Here is a 22,072-nt window from a genome sequence, read left to right as displayed (position 1 = left end):
AATGAGGTTTGTCTTACACATTTGTGCTGTTAAATAAACACTGACCCACACTGACATCAGGTAAAGGAAGAATCTGGAAGAATGGGTGTGTTCAACCTGCATTTGCATGCAGGAAGTGAACATTCAGACCTCTTGTGATCTGTCACCGCGCGGTAGTAGGGAAGCTGGACTGGGAAGAGGAAGAAGTCAAGCTGTGGTGCAGTCACAAGGAAGGCCTCAGCTGACAGGCAGCCCTGGGGTAAGATGGCCTTCCAGAGTTGTGTCACCTTGAGACCCGTGGGCTAGGACTTTACACCAAATGCTGCCCCATCAACCAGTCATTGTGCAGGCTGACCTTGGATGAAGCAGCTCCCTTCTGCCAAAGGCAGTTCTCCCTGAGTGTCAGCAGTTAGCACCCCGTGCAAGTGGGGGAATGGGTGCCTCCCTGGAGCGGGCATCTGCACGGAGCACCGCAGCATCCTCTACAGTGGAAATGCAGAAGGCAAGACATTTCTAGAGGGGAGGAATAAACAATTTCAAATGCATGCCTTTTCCCTGCCTCTGCTGGGATAATTCTTCCCCCTTCCATTGGCAGCCTTTCCCCGGGGTTCCTCCCTGATGAGTAAGGCCCTGGAATGAACCAGTGTGACGAGGCCTGGGTGCTAAGCCCCTTAACAAGCTGCATTCTGGGTGATTAGTCCATTCTGGTCACACCTGTGCCAGGCCTGGCTGGTGCAGTCACTTCCCTTCCCCCAGATTGGTCAATCAGCAACACGTGGGGTCAGGGCTAGCTGCATAATTTGCAGGGCCCAGTGCAAAAAGCAGGCCAAAAGTGCCATTAAAGGTACTAAAATATAAAGCTTTTTTCTTTCTCCATGGTCTCTCTCATCATAAATATTTGCAACTTAATGCCATTCTAAGTAAATAAAAATTTAAAGTATTAGTATGAATTTTACTGTTCATTGTTTAAATATATTTATAAATATAAGAATATTTAACTCATATATATGTATTTCTTGGTTCCATTAAGAATGCTGCATAAACTCTTTTTATTTCTCTTTGTTACATTCTACTAACACTACCTTTGACTTACGGTGAGTAAGGAAGGACTGAAAGGAACCAAGCTGGGCAGCTCTCTCGTCATTCCCTCGTCATCGTTTCAGTATAAGCGGTTGGCTAACACAGGGAGTTAACACCAGTAAGAAAGGATAAGATAGTGTCCTTGTGTTCATAGAAGGCCATTGCCCCAGGACCTCCCTCTGGGGCTGGGGTTCCTGGCTCAGGCTGGGCCCCTTGGATTTGTGGTGGGGCCCTATAGCCAGTGAACAAGGATGGCCAGAGAGCAAGGTCTGCAGTGAGATGCTCCAGAATGACTGGCCTCAGCAAGAGGGCAGCTTAGGACCCTGGGATCACAGGTCACTAAGCAACATAGGATAAGTAATGGGTGGACAGAAGCGGGAAAGGAGAAGGGCAGGGCACATGTTTAAAACTTGAGCTTTCTGAGGCTAAGACTGAAAAAGGAATGGTTTCAGCTGATATATTTGGCTAACAGTTGACTATTTTTAGGAAAAAAACACAAATGACTTTTAAACGTCAAAGTGATACTGTCTAACTCAGAAATAGAGAAGGGCAAAACAGAATGCCAGGAGTCTCATTTTTTCCCTATCAGAATGAATGACAGTGATCTAGAAGTTTGATGTCACATCGTGCTGGCAAGGGAGAAGGGAAACAGCGTTCTACATTGTCTGGGAGAGTATAAAATGGTACAAGCTCTGAAATGGTATCCATGAAAATTGCACACACCATTTAAGCCAAGATCTTCCACTTCTGGGAATTTATCTTTCTGACACATATAAAAGGGCAAAGATACATATATGAAGGATATTAGTTGGCATAATCTGGAAATAATCTAAATGTCTGCCAGTATAGAAGTGATTCAATAAATTATGACACATCCGCTGTAATCAAGCAGGGGTCAATAACCTTCCTTTTTTTTTTTGAGACAGAGTCTCACAGGGTCACCCAGGCTGGAGTGCAGTGGCGCGATCTTGGCTCATTGCAACCTCCGCCTCTCCAGTTCAAACGATTCTCCTTGCCTCAGCCTCCTGAGTAGCTGGGATTACAGGCACCTGCCACCATGCCCAGCTAATTTTTGGGGGTATTTTTAGTAGAGATGGGGTTTCGCCATCTTGGCCAGGCTAGTCTCGAACTACTGACCTCAAGTGATCCGCCCACCTTGGCCTCCCAAAGCGCTGGGATTACAGGCGTGAGCCACCGTACCCGATCCAGTAAGCATTTTATACAATGGGTCAGATAGTATACAGTCTAGGTTTTTCAGACCATAAGGCCTCTCTAGTAACTGCTCCTCTGCCTTGTAGCCTGGAGGCAGCCATGGACAATTTGTAAAGGAACACACAACCAGAGGGTGGGCCAAATTTGTGGACCCCTGCAGCACACATTAGGCACCCACAACTGAAGGCAGTAGTGCTCTCTGTATTGATACACAGGATACAGTGATGAGCAGGTGTGCCAAGATGCCACCATTTGTGAGTTTATTTTTTTGTTTGTTTTCTGTTTTTTTAAAGCTCTTCTGCTTCTCTGTGTATCAGATGTCTCCCGAAGGGTAGGCAAATCATTCATACCAATGCTTGCCATTAGGGAGGGGGAGGGGAGTTGAGGGTGGGTGGGGAGTGAGATCAGATCATTTCTAGGAGGGAAACAGGGTCAGGAATGCGCACGGAGGCTTAACCTTTGTACTACAGGGATTTCTGCTGTGGGCGTGTGTAGGTCTTCCAAAGGTACCAAGGAAACAATAAAAGCCATGCTATTTATTGAGCTCCCGTTGCATGCCAGACATTAGCAAAGGCGGCAGGATCTAACAGAAGAAAGCAGGCAGGTCCCTGACTTCATGGGAGTGGTCTGGCGATTCCAGGGGAGTGAGGGAAAGGGTCACTCAGCCTTCAGTGCTTACACACGTGGCTGCTTTGGGGAGTCGCTGTGTCTCCTACTCTGATGTGGACCCTTTCATGTGCTGCCCCAGCCTCTGTTTGTCCCCATTCTTCCCACACTGTCATCCAGTGGCCTGTGTCTTCCACACCTGGGGGAGTAGGCATCTTAAGGACAGAGACCGTGTCTCAGTTATCTTGGCTCCCCAGTACCCAGCATAGAACCTGGTTCCTGACCTCAGAGGCCCCTCGGAACTGTCTAATGAATGGAGGAGCGGCCCTGGCTTCAAGGGCTCATGGAGCTGTGAGAATCGGGTAACAGTGGACACTGGGGACCCTCAGGAAGATGGCAGGACTCAAGCAGGGAGGAAGATTGTGAGCCAGGGGCCAAAGTCTTCTCTGTTGGAGGTGGGCAGAGCTGGAGGGGAGTCGGGGGCATCGCCAGGAGGCCGCAGTGCTGAGTGAGGAAGCTCCCGCCTCATGGCAGTTTGAGGCATGGAAGAGAAGAACAGCCTCTGCGCAGGAGGGTTTCCAGGGAGACTGAATTGGGGCAGCCAGGCAGGTGGTCAGGCTGTGAGCAAGGAATGCTGCAAACCAATAGGCTCCTTGTCGAACCTGAGCCAGACTGCACCCACCCCATGAGAGCTGTCTCTGGCTGTGTGCCCTTAGGGAGACTGCTTAAGTTCTCTGAGTATCACTATGCTCATTCAACAGCATTCGTTTTTCAAACGTTTATGGAATGCCAGCTCTATGCCGGCCAGATCTCAACAGCTAGACCAGGAATGATAGCTACCTCATCATTGCACTCCAGGCACTGTCTCATTATCCTCACAAGGCCCATTTTACAGATAAGGAAACTGAGCTCAAAGAAGTTAAGTAACTAGCCCGGGGTCATCACTGCTGGGGAATGCCAGAGCTGAGAAGCAAACCTAGATCGGACTAGTAAAGCCCTAGGTCCCATCACACCCCCTCCAAAGAGGGGAATTGGACCCAGGTATGCTTCTGTCAAGCACAGAATGGGACCTGGCCCTTGGCCCCTTGCACTTGGAGACATTCAACCCTTGTTGGTTTTTTTCTCTCCATCCCTAATCTTTGTTTTCTAGGACATCATCCCCTTTGGCAACAACCCCATCTTCCGCTACCTCTTTGGCTGGATGGTGCCTCCCAAGATCTCCCTCCTGAAGCTGACCCAGGGTGAGACCCTGCGCAAGCTGTACGAGCAGCACCACGTGGTGCAGGACATGCTGGTGCCCATGAAGTGCCTGCAGCAGGCCCTGCACACCTTCCAAAACGACATCCACGTGAGTGGGGGGGGGGCAGGGCGGGCGCACTAGGTGTGTTCCCTTGGAATCCATGGTCTCCTCCCCTGAACCGTGTGACCGACCTTGGGCACACCTGCCCTCTGGGTGTTTTCCCAACTTTAAGATGCGGTTCTTGTCCCTATGCCTGCTGAGGCCTTGGCCCACTCAGTGATGGCCCCCCTGGGAGAGGAGTCATAGGGTCTGGCATCGAGTACCCCCATGACCTGCTCTGACTGTGTCCTCCAAGGTGGCGGAGTCGGTGTTCTCAGCCAGGGCTGGGGGGTGGGGAGCGAATCCGAGAGCACCTGAGGGGGTGTTGAGAATGCTGCGAAGCCTTCGTTTGGGTGGGTATGAGCGCGCCAGCCATGAACCTGTCACCTGTTGGAGAAAAAGCACCAATACCCACCTCCCTGGTCTACCCAGGTCTACCCCATCTGGCTGTGTCCATTCATCCTGCCCAGCCAGCCAGGCCTGGTGCACCCCAAGGGAAATGAGGCAGAGCTCTACATCGACATTGGAGCATATGGGGAGCCGCGCGTGAAACACTTTGAAGCCAGGTCCTGCATGAGGCAGTTGGAGAAGTTTGTCCGCAGCGTCCATGGGTGAGTGGCGCAGAGTATAGTATGGTCCCTCTAGCTGACAGCCCCAGGGTACTGCTGCAGGGGAACGAGGCCAGCTCTGTGGAGAACCAGGAGCCCCAGGCCTATCAACTGGTTCCTGAGGGCCCTTGGAGCTGTGGCGGCCTCTGGGTCAGCAGGTAAGCTGTGAAAGATGGGCAGCGGGTGGGCTGGCAGGACTACTTGCCCTCTTCTCCCTGCACCCCCGCCTCCAGGGAACACGTCACACCCTCCCAGCTGCTCCAGCCAGAAACCTGGGAGTCACCCCACTTCTCCCCATGGGACAGATGATGGGTGTGGGCTTAGCTGTGTCCAGGGGCGACTGCTCCAGATGGAAAGGCCAAAGCTAAGGAGAGATGGATTCCTGACTATGAAAGCCACGGAGAGGCCCAGGACAGAGGATTGCCCAGAAAACAGCCTGGATAAACTATTGAGTGGAACATGGACAAAGCCAGGAAAAAAGAATACCATATGATTCCTTTCGTATAACATTCCCCAAAACACACACGAATCCATACTGATAGAAAGCGCATCAGTAGTTGCCTGGGGATGGCAGAGGGCGACAGATAACTGAGGGGCCCGGGGAAAGTTTGGGGCTGCTGGTTGTAGCCACGATCTGGACCGCAGTGACTGGAGTCCTTGGTTGCATGCATGTGTCGAGCTCATCCAATTGTATACTTTATGTCCGGTTTATTGAAAATCAATAACAGATGAAAGGAAAACAGCCCCACTGCGCCATTAGGGTGTGCCTGTGGCCAAGCAGAGGGGCAGAAGCCCAGCAGTCTGAGCTCTACTCCTGACTGCCTCGACTGCTAAGCTACCTAACCCCTAATCCCCAATTCCCTACCTGCAAAAGGGGGATAAGAATACCTGCACCGTCTTCTTCATTAGGTTAAGGGGGTTAAACAAGAGAAATGCCTCCAAAAGCTCTTTCTGGGCTGCAGAGTGAGCAGTTGGGTTTCTCTCACACCTTGCGCTCCATGCGCCTCCCGGCGTCCTCACCCACTTCTCTGCCTCTGCAGCTTCCAGATGCTGTATGCTGACTGCTACATGAACCGGGAGGAGTTCTGGGAGATGTTTGATGGCTCCTTGTACCACAAGCTGCGAGAGAAGCTCGGTTGCCAGGACGCCTTCCCCGAGGTGTACGACAAGATCTGCAAGGCCGCCAGGCACTGAACTGGAGCCTGCCTGGAGACACAGACACGTGTGAGTGGTCAGGCATCCTCCCTTCACTCAAGCTTGGCTGCTTTCCCAGATCCACACTTTCAGAGAGAAACCCCTCCAGAAATCCCACCCTGACAGCCCAACACCACCTTCCTCCTGGCTTCCAGGAGCAGCCCAGTGGAATGGAAAGAATGTGGGATTTGGAGTCAGACAAGCCTGATCCAGTTCCCTGTTTAGAACTCATTAGCTGTGTGACTCTGGGTGAGTCCCTTAACCCCTCTGAGCCCGGGTCTCTTCATCAGTTGAAGGGGATAGTAATAGCTACCTGCAGGTTGTTGTCATCTGAGTTGAGCACCGGTCACATTGAAGGTGCTGGGTAAGTGGTAGCTCTTGTTGCTTCCCGTTCAGCGTCACATCTGCAGTGGAGTCTGAAAAGGCTCCACATTAGGTCACCTGTGCACAGCCATGGCCGGAATGATGAAGGGGATGCCCTGGAGTTGCCCTGCCATCGCCTCTATCAGGCAGACAAGGTCCTCACAGGAGAAGGACAGCTCTTCCCCATCCTGGGATCTCAGGAGGGCAGCCACGGGGCGGGGAGGCCCAAGATACGCCGTGCCAAAGCCAGGTCCGAGGCCAAAGTTCTCCCTGCCATCCTTGGTGCCATCCTGCCCCTTCCTCCTTAATGCCTGGGCCTGCAGACCCTCCCCAGCCACCACTGAGTCCACTTGGAGAGCCCTGTGTTCCTGGAGAAGGCATGCCCGGGTTGGATCCTGCCCCAGCCTCAGCCTGGGACACCTAGGTGGAGAGAGGGCTCTCTGCTCCGAATTGGATCCAGGGGACCTGGGCTCATTCTTCTTGGCTCACCAACCCTGCAGGCCTCATCTTGTCCCAAAACCCACTTTGTCATGGTGGGAGTGGGTCCACGCTGCTCTGCAGCATGGGGGCTGGGGAGTGGACAGCATCAGGTGGGAATATGGAGTCCACTCTCATGTTTCTGTAGGATTCTCACTGTGGGGCTGGAAGAAAAGAGCATCGACTTGATTTCTCCAACCACTCATCCCTCTTTTTTTCTTTCTCCCACCACTCCCCACCCCAGCTATAGTTAATTTCAGTGCCTTACAAATCCTAAGCTCAGAGAAAAGTTCCATTTCCGTTCCAGAGGGAAGGGAACCTCCCTAGGTCCTTCCCTGGCTTGTTATAACACAAAGCTTGGTTGTTTATGCAACTCTATCTTAAGAACTGCCCAGCCTCAGCTCAAAACCCGAATCTGAGAAGGAATTGCGTCACGTAAGGGAAACTGGAATTAAGGGAGCTGAGCCAGTCATGGTTGTGGCTTGTGAGTCAGGAGACCTAGGTTTCAGCCCCCTCTACTGTCAGCGAGCTGTACAAGGTGGGCAAGTCATTGTCCTCTGAGCTGCAGTTTCCTCATCTGTCACATCGCTACAGACAAGACCTCCCTGGAACCCTTCTGATTGCCTTAGACACTGTGGTTGCAAAACCCACGGAAAGCCTCATTTGTGTGGAAAGTCAGAGGAAAAATAAATGATCCAGTGGACACTTGGAGATTATCTGTCATTCAAGATCCTTCCTTCAACCCCAAGACCAGCTCTCATCTCATTTTCAGAAAGGCTCATACCTGGCTTGCAGGGAAGCATCCGTCTTGTCATTCCAGGTGCCAGAATCCTCTTAGAGTCACGCTTTGACTGAGGGGTGTTCACCCATCCCACCCAAGGCTTGGCATACTGCCAGTGTCTTAGCAGGGTCCTGTGAGGGCTGGGGGCATCCAGGCACTCAGAAGGCAAAGGAACCACCCTACCCATTTGGCCTCTGGAGGGGGCAGAAGAAAGAAACAAACCTCATCCTCTATTTTACAAAGCATGTGAATTTTGGCATTAGCTCTCATAGGAGACCCATGTGCTTCCTCGCTCAGTGCAAAACTGATGATTCTACTTGCTGTAGATGAATGGTTAACACGAGCTAGTTAATCAAACAGTGCCATTGTTTCGCCAGTGAAGCCTCCAACCCTAAGCGCCTGGGACTGTAGCCAGAGATGCCAGCAGCCTCTGTCGCCCTTAATCATATAACCAAAATCCAGACCTTATCCACAACCCGGGGCTTGGAAGGGTAGGTATTTTGGAATCACACCCTCAGGTTATGTTGCTCCAGTAAAATCTTGCCTGGAAAGAGGCAGTCTTCTTAGCATGGTGAGCTGAGTTCATGGCTTTTTTTTTGTAGCCAGTCCTGTCCCTGGCCATCCGTGTGATGGTTTTGGGTGGAGTTAAACCTGATGCCAGTGGGCAGTGCATGTGGAAAGTATCAGAGTAAGGCTCTCCCCTCCAGAGCCCCGAGTTTCTTGGCTGCATGAAGGTTTTCTGTAGAATCAGAATTGTAGCCAGTTTCTTTGGCCACAAGGATGAATTGGATGTTACTGAAAGGGAGGGGTGGAGATGGGTGTGGCAGTGTATGGTGTGTGATTTTCATTTTCTTCTTTGGTCATGGGGGCCAAAGAGAAAGGCATGAGTCTCCCCTGTCAGGCTCTTACAGCCACAGGCACTGTGTCTACTATCTGGAAGACGTGTCCCCGTGGCTGTGGGGCTGCTGCTTCTGTTAAAATAAAAGTGGCCTGGAAGCTGGTGTTTGTCGTTTCTTGCTTGGGGGACCAAAATGTGGAGTCAAAGCTGGGCTCGGGTGCAGGCTGTGCCATTCTCCAACTCAGTTGCCCTCACTGAATCCATGAGCCCATGGTCAAGGGCTGGAAGAACATGCAGGAACTGACAGGCTTATTTCTATCACTGTCAGAGTGTGACTGGAGTAAGTGTTGAAAGGATCCCTCTCTGTGCAGGGTGGCAAGCAGACCAGTGAGAAGGCCCCCACTGCAGTCCAAGTGAGATGATGGTGGCTCTGTTAGGGTGGAGGCCTGGCTTTATCACTTGGTTGTGACCAATTAATCTTAGCAAGTTAATCCTGTTGAGACTATTGTCCTCATCTACAAACTGGTGGACCCACTAGCTGTCCACTAAAATGCATTCGTCCGTTCTTTGGACACATAGCTAGACTACCTTTCCCAGCCTTCCTTACAACCAGTTGTGTCCTTGTGTTAAGAGTTTTCCAGTGGAATGTAAACAGAAGTCATAAAAACCTGTATGAGGTCTCCTGGCTCCCCCCTTCCCTTCACTCAGTGCAAATGACAACCAGGCCGTAGGTGGTTGGACAGTCTTATGTCAGAAGGAACCTGGATTCCTGAGTCACTGCAGGAGAAGCGCTTGTGGCCAGAAATTCAAGACCAAGCTGAGCAACATAGTGAGACCCTGTCTAAAAATTAGCTAAGGATGGTGGCAGGTATCTGTAGGCCCAGCTACTCTGGAGGCTGAGGCAGGAGGATTGCTTCAGCTCAGAAACTTGAGGCTGAAGTGAGCTATGATCATGCTACTGCACTCCAGCTGGGGTGACACAGAGCAAGACCCTGTCTCAATCAGTCAATCAATCAGTCAATCAATAAAGCATTATCTGGGCTGGTGCCTGAGAGCCCAACCCAGAGCTCCTTGGTTTGCTGAGCTTAGGCTCTAGACTGGACAATCTGTATGTTGCTGTTCCCAGTTCCAAATCTGAATCTTAGCAGCAGCTGCCTTACAAGCCTCAAGCCATGAACCTGGCATCAAGACCTATGAGAAGCAAGAGGGCCACCTGAGGGGCCTTGGCTTGGTTTACCAACCTCCTTACAGGAGGGTGTCAACAATCTGTTCACTACGTGACCTCATGGAAGCTGAAAGTAGAAGAGAACTCACATGCGTATCCGTGGAACTTCTAGTTACCCCACTGGCAGACCTGAAGTCTGATCCCCCTGGGGGAGGAGTGAGAAAGGTGTTTGTGGGAGGGGGTCAGTGGTGTGCTGGATATGGCTTGTACCAGCTTACAAGGGCTATGATGCGTATCTCCTTCCACTTCCATGGACATTGGCAACCTGAAATCACCCACAGGGGGAGCATTTACACCACAGAAATTAGCAGCGCTACAAATCAGGACTTATTCTATCAATCAGTGTTCTTCAGAGAAACAGAACCAATAGGAGATACACACACACAGGCACACATCCCTTAACAACAAGGATAAGTTCTAAGAAATACATCATTAGGTGATTTCATTATTGTGTGAATATCACACAGTGTAGTTACACAAACCTAAATGGTACAGCCTACTACACACCTAGCTATATGGGATAGCTTATTGCTCCTAGGCTACAGACCTGTACAACATGGTACAGTACTGAATACTATAAGCAATTATAACACAATGGTAAGTATTTGTATATCTAAATATAGAAATGGTACAGTAAAAATATGGCATTATAATCTTATGGGTCCACCATTGTATATGCAGTCTATCATTGATCAAAATGTTATGTATCACATGACTATAGAAAGGCAGACACATGCAGAGACAGAGAAACAGACTTATAAAGTATTGGTTCATGTGATTATGGAGGCTAAGAAGTCCCAAGATCTACAGTAGGCAAGCTAGATACCCAGGAAAGCCAATGATGTAGTTCCAGTTTGAGTCCAAAGGGCCGAGAACCAGGAGAGCTAATGGTGTAAGTTCCAGTCCAAAAGCTGGTAGGCCCAAGACCCAAGAAGAGCCCACTTTTCAGTTCAGGTCTGAAGGCAGGAAAAGCCTGATGTCCCAGCTTAAGCACTCAGGCAGGAGGAGTTTCCCCTCATTCAGTCCTTTTGTTCTGCTCGTGTCTTCAGTTGATTGGATGAGGCCCACCTGCTTTAGGAAGGGCAGCCTGCTTTGCTCAGTCTGATTCAATGTTAATCTCATCCAGAAACACCCTCACAGACATACCCAAAGTAATATTTAGTCACATGTCTGGGCACCCCATAGCCCTGTGAAATTGGCACATAGAATTAACTATCATAGGAGGGCTTTGTTTTGTTTTGAGAGACACATTTACCAACACACCACTTAATAGAGACCTCCCATATTGAGCCCTCCAAATCCAAGCTTAGCAGGAAAGGTGGTTCCTGTGCCCTGGCTCTGGCCTCAGTACATTTGCCTCTCAGGCTTCTGAACCTTAGGCATCTCTGTGATCATCCCCCACTCCCTTGTTAATCATTCTCATTATTGGTGAACCCTCATTCCCTGGCTAATGCTGCAGCAGGTCCAGGAAGAGGGAGTGGATCAGCTGAACCTGGGAACAGGTGTAAACTGCTTCTGAGAAGGAGGAGCTCCAAGGATCAAGTTGGAGAAGGTGAAACTGCCTTCAGGGCCAAAAGACTATGGCAGGGCCAGAGAGGGACCTGGGCCTGCTCAGGCCCAGGGCAGGCATCGAGCAGCCAACAGCGATGAGGATGGCAGGACCTGAACTTTGAACAAAGGGAGCTTCCCAGAGCTGGCCTGGCTGGTGTGCTGAGGGATGTTGTGAAATCAAGGTAAAAAGCCAAAAACAGCATGGTACAGCGTTCACAATGGTCAGAACCATCACTCTTAGGTATTGATAAGAACCTAACACAGCAAATGAAGTCCCATTCTATTAATGTTTACTAAAGCAACCACGCCATGCAACCTATGTGAACTTATTCCTCCTGTGGGAAGTGAGCAGCTATGCCAGCCGTGCTTCACCTTGCCAGGACATTGCAGATGACCAGCTGCCCATGCCTACTAGCTGTTCTTCAGAACCTGGTTGCAGCAGGACTGCCTATGTGTGACACCCACTCATTGTTGCGTTACCTGTGGTCCATGTTGCAAGGTGGTGCTGAAGGCATAGTAAGAACCTGGATGTTCAGTCTGGTGGCATGGCTTGTAAAAGGCTATTTTTGGTCTGCTCAGGGCTTCCCACAACCTGGCAGCATCTCACACTGGAGTGGGAGAGATCACTATCCTCCTGAGCAACCAGGGAGGTGCTAGAACCTGCTGTTAAACTTTTTTAAGTTGTATGTGCTAGAGGGTTCAACCCAGTCACCTGCAGGACCATTTCAAGAGATGGAACTAGAATCTGGTGGTTATTAAATATTTATTCATTTCATTTTTGGCTGTGGAGCTTTTTTCTCCAAACAAAACCTTTTAGAGAAAGTCCGATATATATATAACAAACATGGAGCTACTTTGAGTCAAGCTGGGTGGGGCCAGGAGTCCAGCCCTTGTGGCCACGCCCTCATGCCCTCCTTCCCCAGGGATTGCTGGAGGCCCCAGCAGAGCCCACTTAACAACCTGCAGAACTCCATGTCCTCTTATGGCCCTGCCCAGGCAGGAGGGCAAGGGTCACAACAAGCCAGATTTCAGCTCAACATCCAAAGGACCCTTTTACAATCATAGCTGCCCTGCACTGAGAAGGGCTGTCTTGGGGGTGTGCGAGGAGAGCCTGGACAGACAGATGGAGTTACTATCACAGAGCAGAGCGGTGGTCACCAAATGAGGTTCCCAAGCCCTGGGTGTAACAGGATGATCCATTGGAATGCCTGAAAAAATGTTTGTCTTGGTTTGGGTTTCCCTAGAAGCCAACCCTAAGACAAAGATTTGAGTGCAAGCAGTTTATTTGGGAGGTGAAGTAAACACCAGCAGGGGAGTAGGGAAGGGATGACGGCCAATAATGGGTTCATTCTCAAGCAGGTTACCAGTGGTGGCCACTACGGTGTAACTGCACTCGGAAAACTGGAAACCAATGTAAAACATGCGTTTCAAAGGTACATCCCACAAGGGGTGAGGGAGCTGGTATTTATAACCAACTTCCCTTAGTGGGGGTAGCTCCAGAGGGGTATGGAGTCCCTGGCACTTCTAGCCCTCCATAGGCAGCACAGCCGGCTCTGGCAGCCAGAGAGCCTTTTGCTCCATTATAGATGAATGTCCCTCCCCAGCACACATTACTTTTGTAACACACATGAACTCATTATTATCTCATGGCAAAATATTAAAGAATTGCCTAATTTAAAGTTGTGGCCAGGGGCCAGATGCAGTGGCTCACACCTGTAATCCCAGCACTTTGGGAGGCCAAGGCTGGTAGATCACTTGAGGCCAGGAGTTCGAGACCAGTCAAAACCCCATCTCTACTAAAAATACAAACATAATCGGTCATCGTGGCTCATGCCTGTAGTCCCAGCTGCTTGTGGGGTTGAGGCATGAGAATAGCTAGAACCTGGGAGGCAGAGGTTACAGTGAGCTGAGATCCCACCACTACACTCAAGCCTGGGCTACAGAGCAAGACTTTGTCTCAAAAAAAACAAAAAAAGACTTGTGGCCAGGCTTGGTGATTCACGCCTATAATCCTAGCACTTTAGGAGGCCAAAGTGGGAAAACAGCTTGAGCCCAGGAATTCCAGACCAAGCTAGGCAACATAGCAAGATGCTATCTCTAAAACAACAAAAACATTAGCCAGGTGTGGTGGTGCAGCCTATAGTCCCAGCTACTTGAGAGGCTTAGAGATGTGAGCATCGCTTGAGCTCCTCGACCAGGAGGTTGAGGCTATAGTTAGCCATGATGACGCCACTGTACCCCAGCCTGGGCTGGACACAGCAAGACCTGTCTCAATAAATAAATAAATAAAGTTGTTACACAGGTTTCTCTTATAAAAAGGCAAGCGTCACAAATTTACTGACCTTTTTTGTTGTTTTTTTGTTTGTTTGTTTTTTTGACACAGAGTCTTGCTCTATTGACCAGGCTGGAGTGTAGTGGCTTGATCTCTGCTCACTGCAACCTCCACTTCCCAGGTTTAAGCAATTCTCCTACTTCAGCCTCCCGAGTAGCTGGGATTACAAGTGTCTGCTACCACGCCTGGCTAATTTTTTTTTTTTTTTTTTTTTGTATTTTTAGTAGAGACGGGATTTCACCATATTGGCCAGGCTGGTCTCGAACCCCTGACCTCAGGTAATCTGCCCGCCTTGGCCGCCCAAAGTGCTGGGATTACAGGCATGAGCTGCCGCACCTGGCCTTGCTGACCTTCTCTACAGTGACAGTGACTGTCTGTAATATAATAGCTGATAGAGATATTTGAACAAATGTACTTGTTTTGTAAGGTAAACAGTCTCTTTAAAAGTTTTATTGCATATATTTTAACTTGTTTAATTGCTTTTTATTTTTATTTGCAATTTATTCTACAGAAACGTTGCAATGGTAGTACAGCAGTCCCTCTCACTCACCTTCCCCTGATGTTAACATCTTTTTTTTTTTGAGATGGAGTCTCGCTCTGTTGCCCAGGCTGGAGTGCAATGGCACGATCTCAGCTCACTGCAACCTCTGCCTCCCGGGTTCAAGCAATTCTCCTGTCTCAGCCTCCCGGGTAGCTGGGACTATAGGCGCCCACCACCACGCTCTGCTAACGTTTTTGTATTTTTAGTAGAGGCAGGGTTTTGCATGTTGGCCAGGCTGACCTCAAAATCCTGACCTCAGGTGATTTGCCCACCGTGGCCTCCCAAAGTGCTGGGTTTACAGGTGCAAGCCACCACATCCGGCCTGATGCTAACATCTTCTACATGAACTAAGATAATTGTACCATTTTACATTTCCACCAGCAGTATACAAAAGTTCCACATCCTCACCAACACTTGGTATGGTCAGTCTTTTCAATTTTAGCCATCCTAATAGGTGGGTAGTACTATCTCATTGTGGTTTTAATTTGCATTTCCTTAATGCCTAATGACATTGAGTTTATTTTCATGTACTTATTTGCTATACATATATCTTCTTGGTAAAGTGTCTGTTACATCTTTTATACATTTTTTATTTTGTTGTTTCTTATTACTGAGATACATATGAACTCACATATATTCTGGATATAAGTCCTTTATTACAGCGGCCCCCAGCCTTTTTAGCACCAGGAACTGGTTTCATGGAAGACAATTTTTCCACAGACCAGGGTAGGGCGGGGTGGCGGGGGAGGATGGTTTCAGGATGAACCTGTTCCACCTCATATCATCAGGCATTAGTTATATTCTCATAAGGAGCGTGCAACCTAGATCCCTCACATGTGCAGTTCACAATAGGGTTCGGCTCCTGTGAGAATCTAATGCCGCCGCTGATCTGACGGGAGGCGGCGCTCACCCACTGCTCACCTCCTACTGTGTGGCCTGGTTCCTAACAATCCCAGGGAAAGAGGGCACAGGGGCTGGCCCCGAGGGCTGGACTCCTGGCCTCACCCAGCTTGATTCAAAGTGGCTACATGTTTGTTATATATTGGACTTCCCCTAAAAGCTTCTGTTTGCGAAAAAAAGAAAAAAAGAGCTCCTCAGCCCCCAAAAATAATAAATGTTTCATAACCACTGAATTCCAGTTCCGTTTCTAGACGTGGTCCTGTGGGTGATTGGGTTGAACACTCCAGCACATAAATCTTTAAAAAGCAACATCAGGTTCTAGCACCTCTCTGGTTGCTTAGGAGGGTAGCAATTTTTTCCCACTCAACCTCCAGGTTGTATGCCTTCAGCACCCTCTTGCAACATGGACCACAAGTAACATAACAATAAGTGGGCATCAAACGTAGACAGTCGTGTGGCAACCAGGTTCTGAGGATCAGCTACTGGGCGTGGGAAGCTGGTCATCTGCAATACCTTGGCAAGGTGAATAAAGACAGCTTTACTTCTTCAAAAACATTTGTTTTGACACCGGTGAATAAGTGCTTTTTGTAAGACACTCGCACACTGAAGAAAGTGTTTCAAGTATTTTTTATCATGTGAGCTTTGTGGACGAAGCTGTGGTATGCCAGTCTCCTCTAGGGACAACCTGCTCCCCGATTCTCAATGACATAAAACAGTAAGGGAAGGGTACCCACAAGGGCTGACTCAGGGGTGAAGCTGATGTTCTCCATGGATGGACATTGCCTGAGGTCAGCAGTTTCCTCATCAGTGAGGCCCTGCTAAGCTTCCAGAAGCATCCTGGGATGGCAATGGGGTGTTCCTGGAGAGTCCTAGAATTGCCGTGTAATACATGCTACACTCTCCCACCACTTTCTGAACTTTAATAAACAAGGGGCCAAGCACTCTGGCTTTAGAATAGAAAGGGTCACACGAGTGTCAACCACGTCCCATCCCTTCAGTCCATCTGCTCTCTGGCCCCCATGTTCATGTCACTGACTGAGTTGAGTTCTCAGGATAATTGATCTCCTGCAACAAAAGATACCTGTCCCCAGCTGTCCTGGAAGACACTGTGACCTTCAGGTATGCAGCTCCAGCAAAGGTGATCCCCATACATCTCTCCCTTCTCCCAGGCCCATGTGTCCTTTCTCTAAGACACCCCACTCCCACACCCATGCTCTCACCCCCAGATTTGTCTTCAGACCTTTGGGCTCTCCAGTCACTGCGGGCTGTCCTTCACATGTGGCTTTAAGAAGTAGGATCTGAATTGTGATCCACAGTTGGAGGGCACTTCCCCTTAGTAAATGGTGTGATCCTTTCCCTTTAAAAAGACAGAAAAAATTAAAAATGGAAGTGATCCCTTGGAAGGGAGTGGGCTCCTCATCCCTGGAGGGACACCCATAGGGGATGAACAGGTACCTGTTGGTTCTGCTTCATAGGAGATCCTACATTGGTGAGAGGCCAAAATTGATGACCTCTAGACCTTCTCAACAAAACAGCCTGATTCTAAGGATGGGATTCCAGCGATTCATACCCAGTTCAGCTCATTAAAGCACCCAAGTTGGCTTGTAAGAACTTCAGGTACAAAATTATAGTGCCTGGAAGATTATCTGACCCAACCCTGAGAGGAAGAACAAGGACCAGAGAGAGAAGGGAACTTCCCTGAGGTCACCTGAAGGCCAGCATCAGGGCCAGAATGTAAGCCCTGACCTCAGTCCCACTTTCCCTCCACTGCTCCAGTTCTTTCCCATGAGTGGAAACCGGGAGGACTCAACCTCCCATCCCATGAGCCCTTTGGAAGATGGCACTTCCATAAGAACCCCTTGCTGTGTGTATCAAACAGCATCCGCCAGCCCGTATGTTACACACTTGATATATCTGTTTGTTGTCTGTCCTCCCCAACAAGATGTGAACTCCATGAATGCAGGACTTGGACTTCTTCATTGGTATTTCCCCTATGCCTAGATCATTACCTGTGCTTAACAAATATTTGTCAAAGGAGGGAGGACTCACCAGGGTAAGAAAGGTCTTTCCCACCATCCAGTGGGTCTCCACGCCTCCTGTCTCACCATTCCTCACCATGTTCACGGCCCCTGGCCCGGCCCCATGCCTCATTTCTCATCTCTACCATTGAGGCAGCCTCCTTGTCTCTATCCCCGCAACAGTCCATAATGCCATAAGTATGTTTATTAAACACAAGAATTACTTCCCATTAAAATCCTTCTGGATATCTGGGAAAAAATATTTGCAAAACACATATCTGATAAAGGTCTTATGCTTAGAATATCTAAGGAACTCAAAGCTGAGTATAAGAAACCAAGCAACCCATTTGTTTAAAATGTGCAAAAGATTTGAAAACACTTCACCAAAAGAAGACATCAGAGGACGCATATGAAAAGATCCTCAACATCTTGTCACTGGAGAAATGCAAATTCAAACCATAATGAAATATACTATTAGAATGGCTTAAATTAGAAAAGAAAATACCCTGACAATACCAAGTGCTGACAAGGATGCAGAACCCTTAGACCCCTCATGCATTGCTGGTGGGAGTGCAATATGGACCAGCCATTTCAAGATAGTTCAACAGCTTCTTACAAAGTTATACACACACCCACCAAATGACCTAGAAATCCTACTCCTAGATATTTACCAGAGAGATATAGAAACGTATGTCTATGTGAAGACCTGTATGTAACTGTAGCAGCTTTATTAAAAATTCCCCAAACTGTAAACAATCCAAATGTCCCTCAACTTAGGAATGGATAAACAAACTGTGTCGCAACCATACAGTGCGATCCAACTCAGCATTAAAAAGGAAAGAACTATGGATACACACAACAACAGCATGGCTGAATCTCAAGAGCACTGTGTAACATGAAAGAAAAAGATACAAAATTCTACATACAGATGATTCCATTTATATGACATTCTGGAAAAGGCAAAACTCCAGGGATGACAGAGTTGCCAGGGATGGCAGTAGGAGGAGTAGACTGACTACAGATAGCATAAGGGGGATAGGAATATTCTACATCTTGCCTGAGGCGATATGTATGACAACTACATGCATTTGTCAAAATTCGTAGAATTGGGCTGGGTGTGGTGGCTCATGCCTGTAGTCCCAGCACTCTGGGAGGCTGAGGTGGGTGGATTGCTTGAGCTCAGGTGTTCAAGAACAGCCTGGGCAGAATGGCAAAAGCACATCTCTACAAAAAATTTAAAAATTACCTGGGTGCAGTGGTGCACACCTATAGTCCCAGTACTTGGGAAGCTGAGGTGGGAGGATTGCTTGAGCCCAGAAGGTTGAGGCTGCCATAAGTCATGTTCATGCCACTGCGCTCTAGCTTGGGTGACAGAGTGTTGACACTATCTCAAAAAACAACAAAAAAACCTCATAGAGTTGTATACCTAAAGAGAATGAATTTTACTGCATGTGAGTTATACTATAATAAGTTCAACTTTAGGCTGGGCACAGTGGCTCATGCCTGTAATCCTAGCACTTTGGGAGGCCAAGGCAGGTGGATCACCTGAGGTCAAGAGTTTGAGACCAGCCTGGCCAACATGACGAAACCCCATCTCTATTACAAATACAAAAGTTAGCCAGGCGTGGTGGGAGGTGTAATCCCAGCTACTCAGGAGGCTGAGGCAAAAGAATTGCTTGAACCCAGGAGGCAGAGGTTGGAGTGAGCCGAGATCACGCCATTGCACTCCAGCCTGAGCAACAGAGCAAAATAAAACTCTGTCTCGAAAAAAATAATAAATAAATAAAATAAATAAATTCAACTTTAAAAAAATTATGTGGCTTCTCACATACAAGATAAAGTCCAAGCAGCTTAGCTATGCATTCCAGCCCTCTAAGGACTGACCGAACCACCTCTCCTGCCTTATTATCCACTATTCCCCTCTACACACCCCACACATCATTCAAAATGGGCCATTTAGTATTGCCCAGGTATGTCCTGAACTTTTTGCTTCCTTTCCTTCACTCATGCTCTTCCCTCTGTCCTAAATATTTTTCTCCTCCCTGGAAGAAGAAAACCCTTGAAGAAACAACACAGCTTGGAGCCAGATGGACCAGAGACCCAATCCTATTTTGTGACTGTGCTAGACAGAGAGCAAAAATGGCCCAGGCCTCCAAAGCTCCTTGTATTGGTGGCCTTTCCAATGCGATTGCAGCCTCTCCTATCAAGAGGTGGAGTCTACTCTCCACGCACCCCCGCCCTGCTTGAATCTGGGCTGGCCATGAACTTGCTTTGGCCAACAGAATGTGGTAGAAATAATGGTGTGGCTGGGCTGCAAAAGGCCTTGCACACTTCCTCTCTCAAACCCCAGCCTCCTTCATAGAGGCAAGCCTGGGCTGCACTGCTGAAGGCTGGAGTCTGTGTAGAAGAGAGTCTAGTTGTTCCATCCAAGACTATCCCAGACCAGCCAGCCCCCAGCCAACCCATAGACTCATGAACAATAACAAATGGCTATTGTTTTAAGCCACTGAATTTCTGGGTGGTTTGTTATGTAGCAATAGCTAACTGCTATAGTCAGTAACTCGCTGTGGCTCTGGGAAAGTTACTCAGTTTCCTCATCCTCATCTATATAATAAAGGCAGTTATTACATACCTCACAGGGCTTTGTGATGCCCATGAGAGATGATTTTTTTTTTAATTGAGATGGAGTCTCATTCTGTTGCCTAGGCTGGAGTACAGTGGCGGGATCTCAGCTCACTGCAATTTCCACTGCTGGGTTCAAGCGATTCTCCTGCCTCAGCCTCCTGAGTAGTTGAGACTACAGGCACCTGCCACCGCACCCGGCTAATTCTTGTATTTTTAGTGAAGACGTGCTTTCACCATGTTGGCCAGGCTGGTCTTGAACTCCTCAGGTGATCTGCCTGCCTCAGCCTCCCAAAGTGCTGGGATTGCGTGCATGAACCACTACTCCCGGATGAGAGATGTTTATACAGAGCTGAGTACAGTGCCTGGCACTCAGTCAACCTTTGATTAACGGTTGTTACCCCTTTCCAAGCCCAACTCTTATCCAGCTTTTCAGAACCAGATCAAATGCCACTTCTTCCAGGCGGCCCTCCCTGCTTGGACAGCTCCAAATTCAATGTAATATTTGCCTCCTCTGAACTCCCATAGTATTTCTTCTTTCCCACTCCAATACAGTCTATCCTCAACTATAAGCAATTTGGAAAAACAGCCATAGCCTTAAACATAGGTATCCAGTACAAATGTATACTCGATGCCAGAAAAAGATGAAATGATCTGCATAGATTAGGGACAGAAAGTCTGTTCTGCCTCCCAGGCCTCTGCTCCTTCCAACCATTACACACAGACCCCTTCAAGGGTGATCCCAGCAGACTTCCTTGCACGTTCTTCGTGCTCAGTAAATGTATCCTGAATTGAATCAGCTAAATTGGGGGTGGCATTTTCCCCCTTGGGGGCAATGAAAACATGCAGGAGGGTTTTGGGGTCTTCCCAAAGACTGGAGACCACTACTCCCCAACCAGTGGGCAGGCACCTGGAATGCTAACCGTCCTGCCACTGGGCAGGAGAATCTGGCACCATGAAGAAGAGGCACCTCACCCCTCCCACATGCCAGCAGTGCCCTGCTGTGTGGTGCTGGGCTATGGGGAAAGAGTTGGATGGCAAGTCTTCCACATAGACCCTGGCCTGTGAGACAGGCTTCATTGTGCCCATTCTACAGCTAAGAAAAGAGAGTTGTGCTTAGTAGCCCAGGGTCACACAGCTAAGAGATGCCAAAGTGCAGACTTTAACCTGCAACCTCTCCCGATGTCCACCAACTTGTTGGAGCCTCAAATGGGCCATGTCAGGGTGAAAAGTCCATGCTGATCTGAAGGCCATCAAGCAGATGACACAGAGCGGAGTCCAGGCTACCTATGGGGACATGGGCTATAAATGCTGACGTCATTTAGGGAACAAAATATGCAACAGGAAGGTCACAGGACTTGTCAATAGCACATGGCTTGTAAACAACAGAACCGCAGTCCCCTACCTCAATATAGGACACATTTCTGGGGGGTCTACTGTAATATTTTATAACCCCCTAAAGGTTTCCTACCTGAGCAACTGTTAATTCAGATATGAGAAGGCAAAGGCGAGTCCCATCCCAACATTACACCTTCCAAGTGGCGTTTTCCAAAGATTTCCTCCCACGTCAACTGCACTTTGAAGAACACTTACTGGCTGCTTGATTTGCAGGTATTCATCAGCAAAGACACCAGACTCCTCCATCAAGACTCGGCTGATCCCACCCCACCTGATCCACCTGGCTTTGTTCTTCCGTATCCCCTGCCACAGCCCACCCTCCCGCTGCTCAGCCATCCCTGATCAGGCCAGACTCGTTTACCCCTCACACCCAGACTGGCTGCCTGGAATATCCTCCATCTCTCCAGGCCACCTTTCAGGGTAGACATGCCCACATGCTCATGGCACCTGGCTGAGCCCTCCTTCATGTACCTGATGCTAAATCAATCCTTCCCCTCTGCACCGTTTGCCTGAGACCTTCTATGTTCTGACCCCTAGCAAATATCCACTAAATTCAATTAAATCATCAACCCTTTTTCTCCCCCACCCCCTACCCCCATCCAAGGCCAACGTTTCTCCCTGTGCTCAGGGTGATCACCCCTCCAGCCCAAGCAAAGAGCATGTTCCACCACCTCACAAGGAATCTCCCACTCCTTCCCTGCCCATCAGCCCTGAAATATGCTCAAGTTTCTACCCCATCCACCTCCACCAGAAATACAGAGAGGAATAAGGAGAGAGAGGGGGACAGAGGGAAGGCAGGCAGGCAGGCAGGAAGGAAGGAAGGAAGGAAGGAAAGTGGGGGAGGGAGGGGGGAAGGGAGAGAGGGAAGGAAGGAGAAATGAAAAAGTAGGGCCCTCTCCCAAATGCCTTCTCTTGGAGCGAAGCCGAGTTTCCCCTGGTGCCACACAGTCTGAATGGCAACCAACTGACTTCCGTGTCCCAGAGTAAACGTGCAGAGGGGGTTGAGGG

General features: G+C 48.9%; 2 protein-coding genes across 5 annotated transcripts in view; one reads left to right on the top strand and one right to left on the bottom strand.

The window, feature by feature from the left end:
• The window catches only part of DHCR24 (24-dehydrocholesterol reductase), a 37,512-nt gene extending 28,872 nt beyond the window's left edge, over nucleotides 1-8,640 (top strand). For 3 of the 4 annotated variants that reach the window (XM_025365803.1, XM_025365819.1, XM_025365828.1), the window contains exons 7-9: nucleotides 4,028-4,225; nucleotides 4,649-4,827; nucleotides 5,865-8,640. In XM_025365803.1, the coding sequence (XP_025221588.1) occupies nucleotides 4,028-4,225; nucleotides 4,649-4,827; nucleotides 5,865-6,018 (531 nt within the window). In that variant the 3' untranslated portion in view covers nucleotides 6,019-8,640. The remainder of the gene's footprint in view (nucleotides 1-4,027; nucleotides 4,226-4,648; nucleotides 4,828-5,864) is intronic. The other variant, XM_025365809.1, reaches the window with a different exon arrangement.
• Nucleotides 8,641-15,919: 7,279 nt separating this feature from the next.
• The window catches only part of LEXM (lymphocyte expansion molecule), a 32,955-nt gene continuing 26,802 nt past the window's right edge, over nucleotides 15,920-22,072 (bottom strand). The window contains exon 10 of the mRNA XM_025365843.1: nucleotides 15,920-16,383. Within this exon, the coding sequence (XP_025221628.1) occupies nucleotides 16,311-16,383 (73 nt within the window). The 3' untranslated portion in view covers nucleotides 15,920-16,310. The remainder of the gene's footprint in view (nucleotides 16,384-22,072) is intronic.

The sequence above is a fragment of the Theropithecus gelada genome, chromosome 1 (assembly GCF_003255815.1).
Source record: "Theropithecus gelada isolate Dixy chromosome 1, Tgel_1.0, whole genome shotgun sequence".
Taxonomy (NCBI): domain Eukaryota; kingdom Metazoa; phylum Chordata; class Mammalia; order Primates; family Cercopithecidae; genus Theropithecus; species Theropithecus gelada.
The sequence above is the reverse complement of the archived record's forward strand: the minus strand, read 5'-3'. Positions and strand labels throughout refer to the sequence as shown.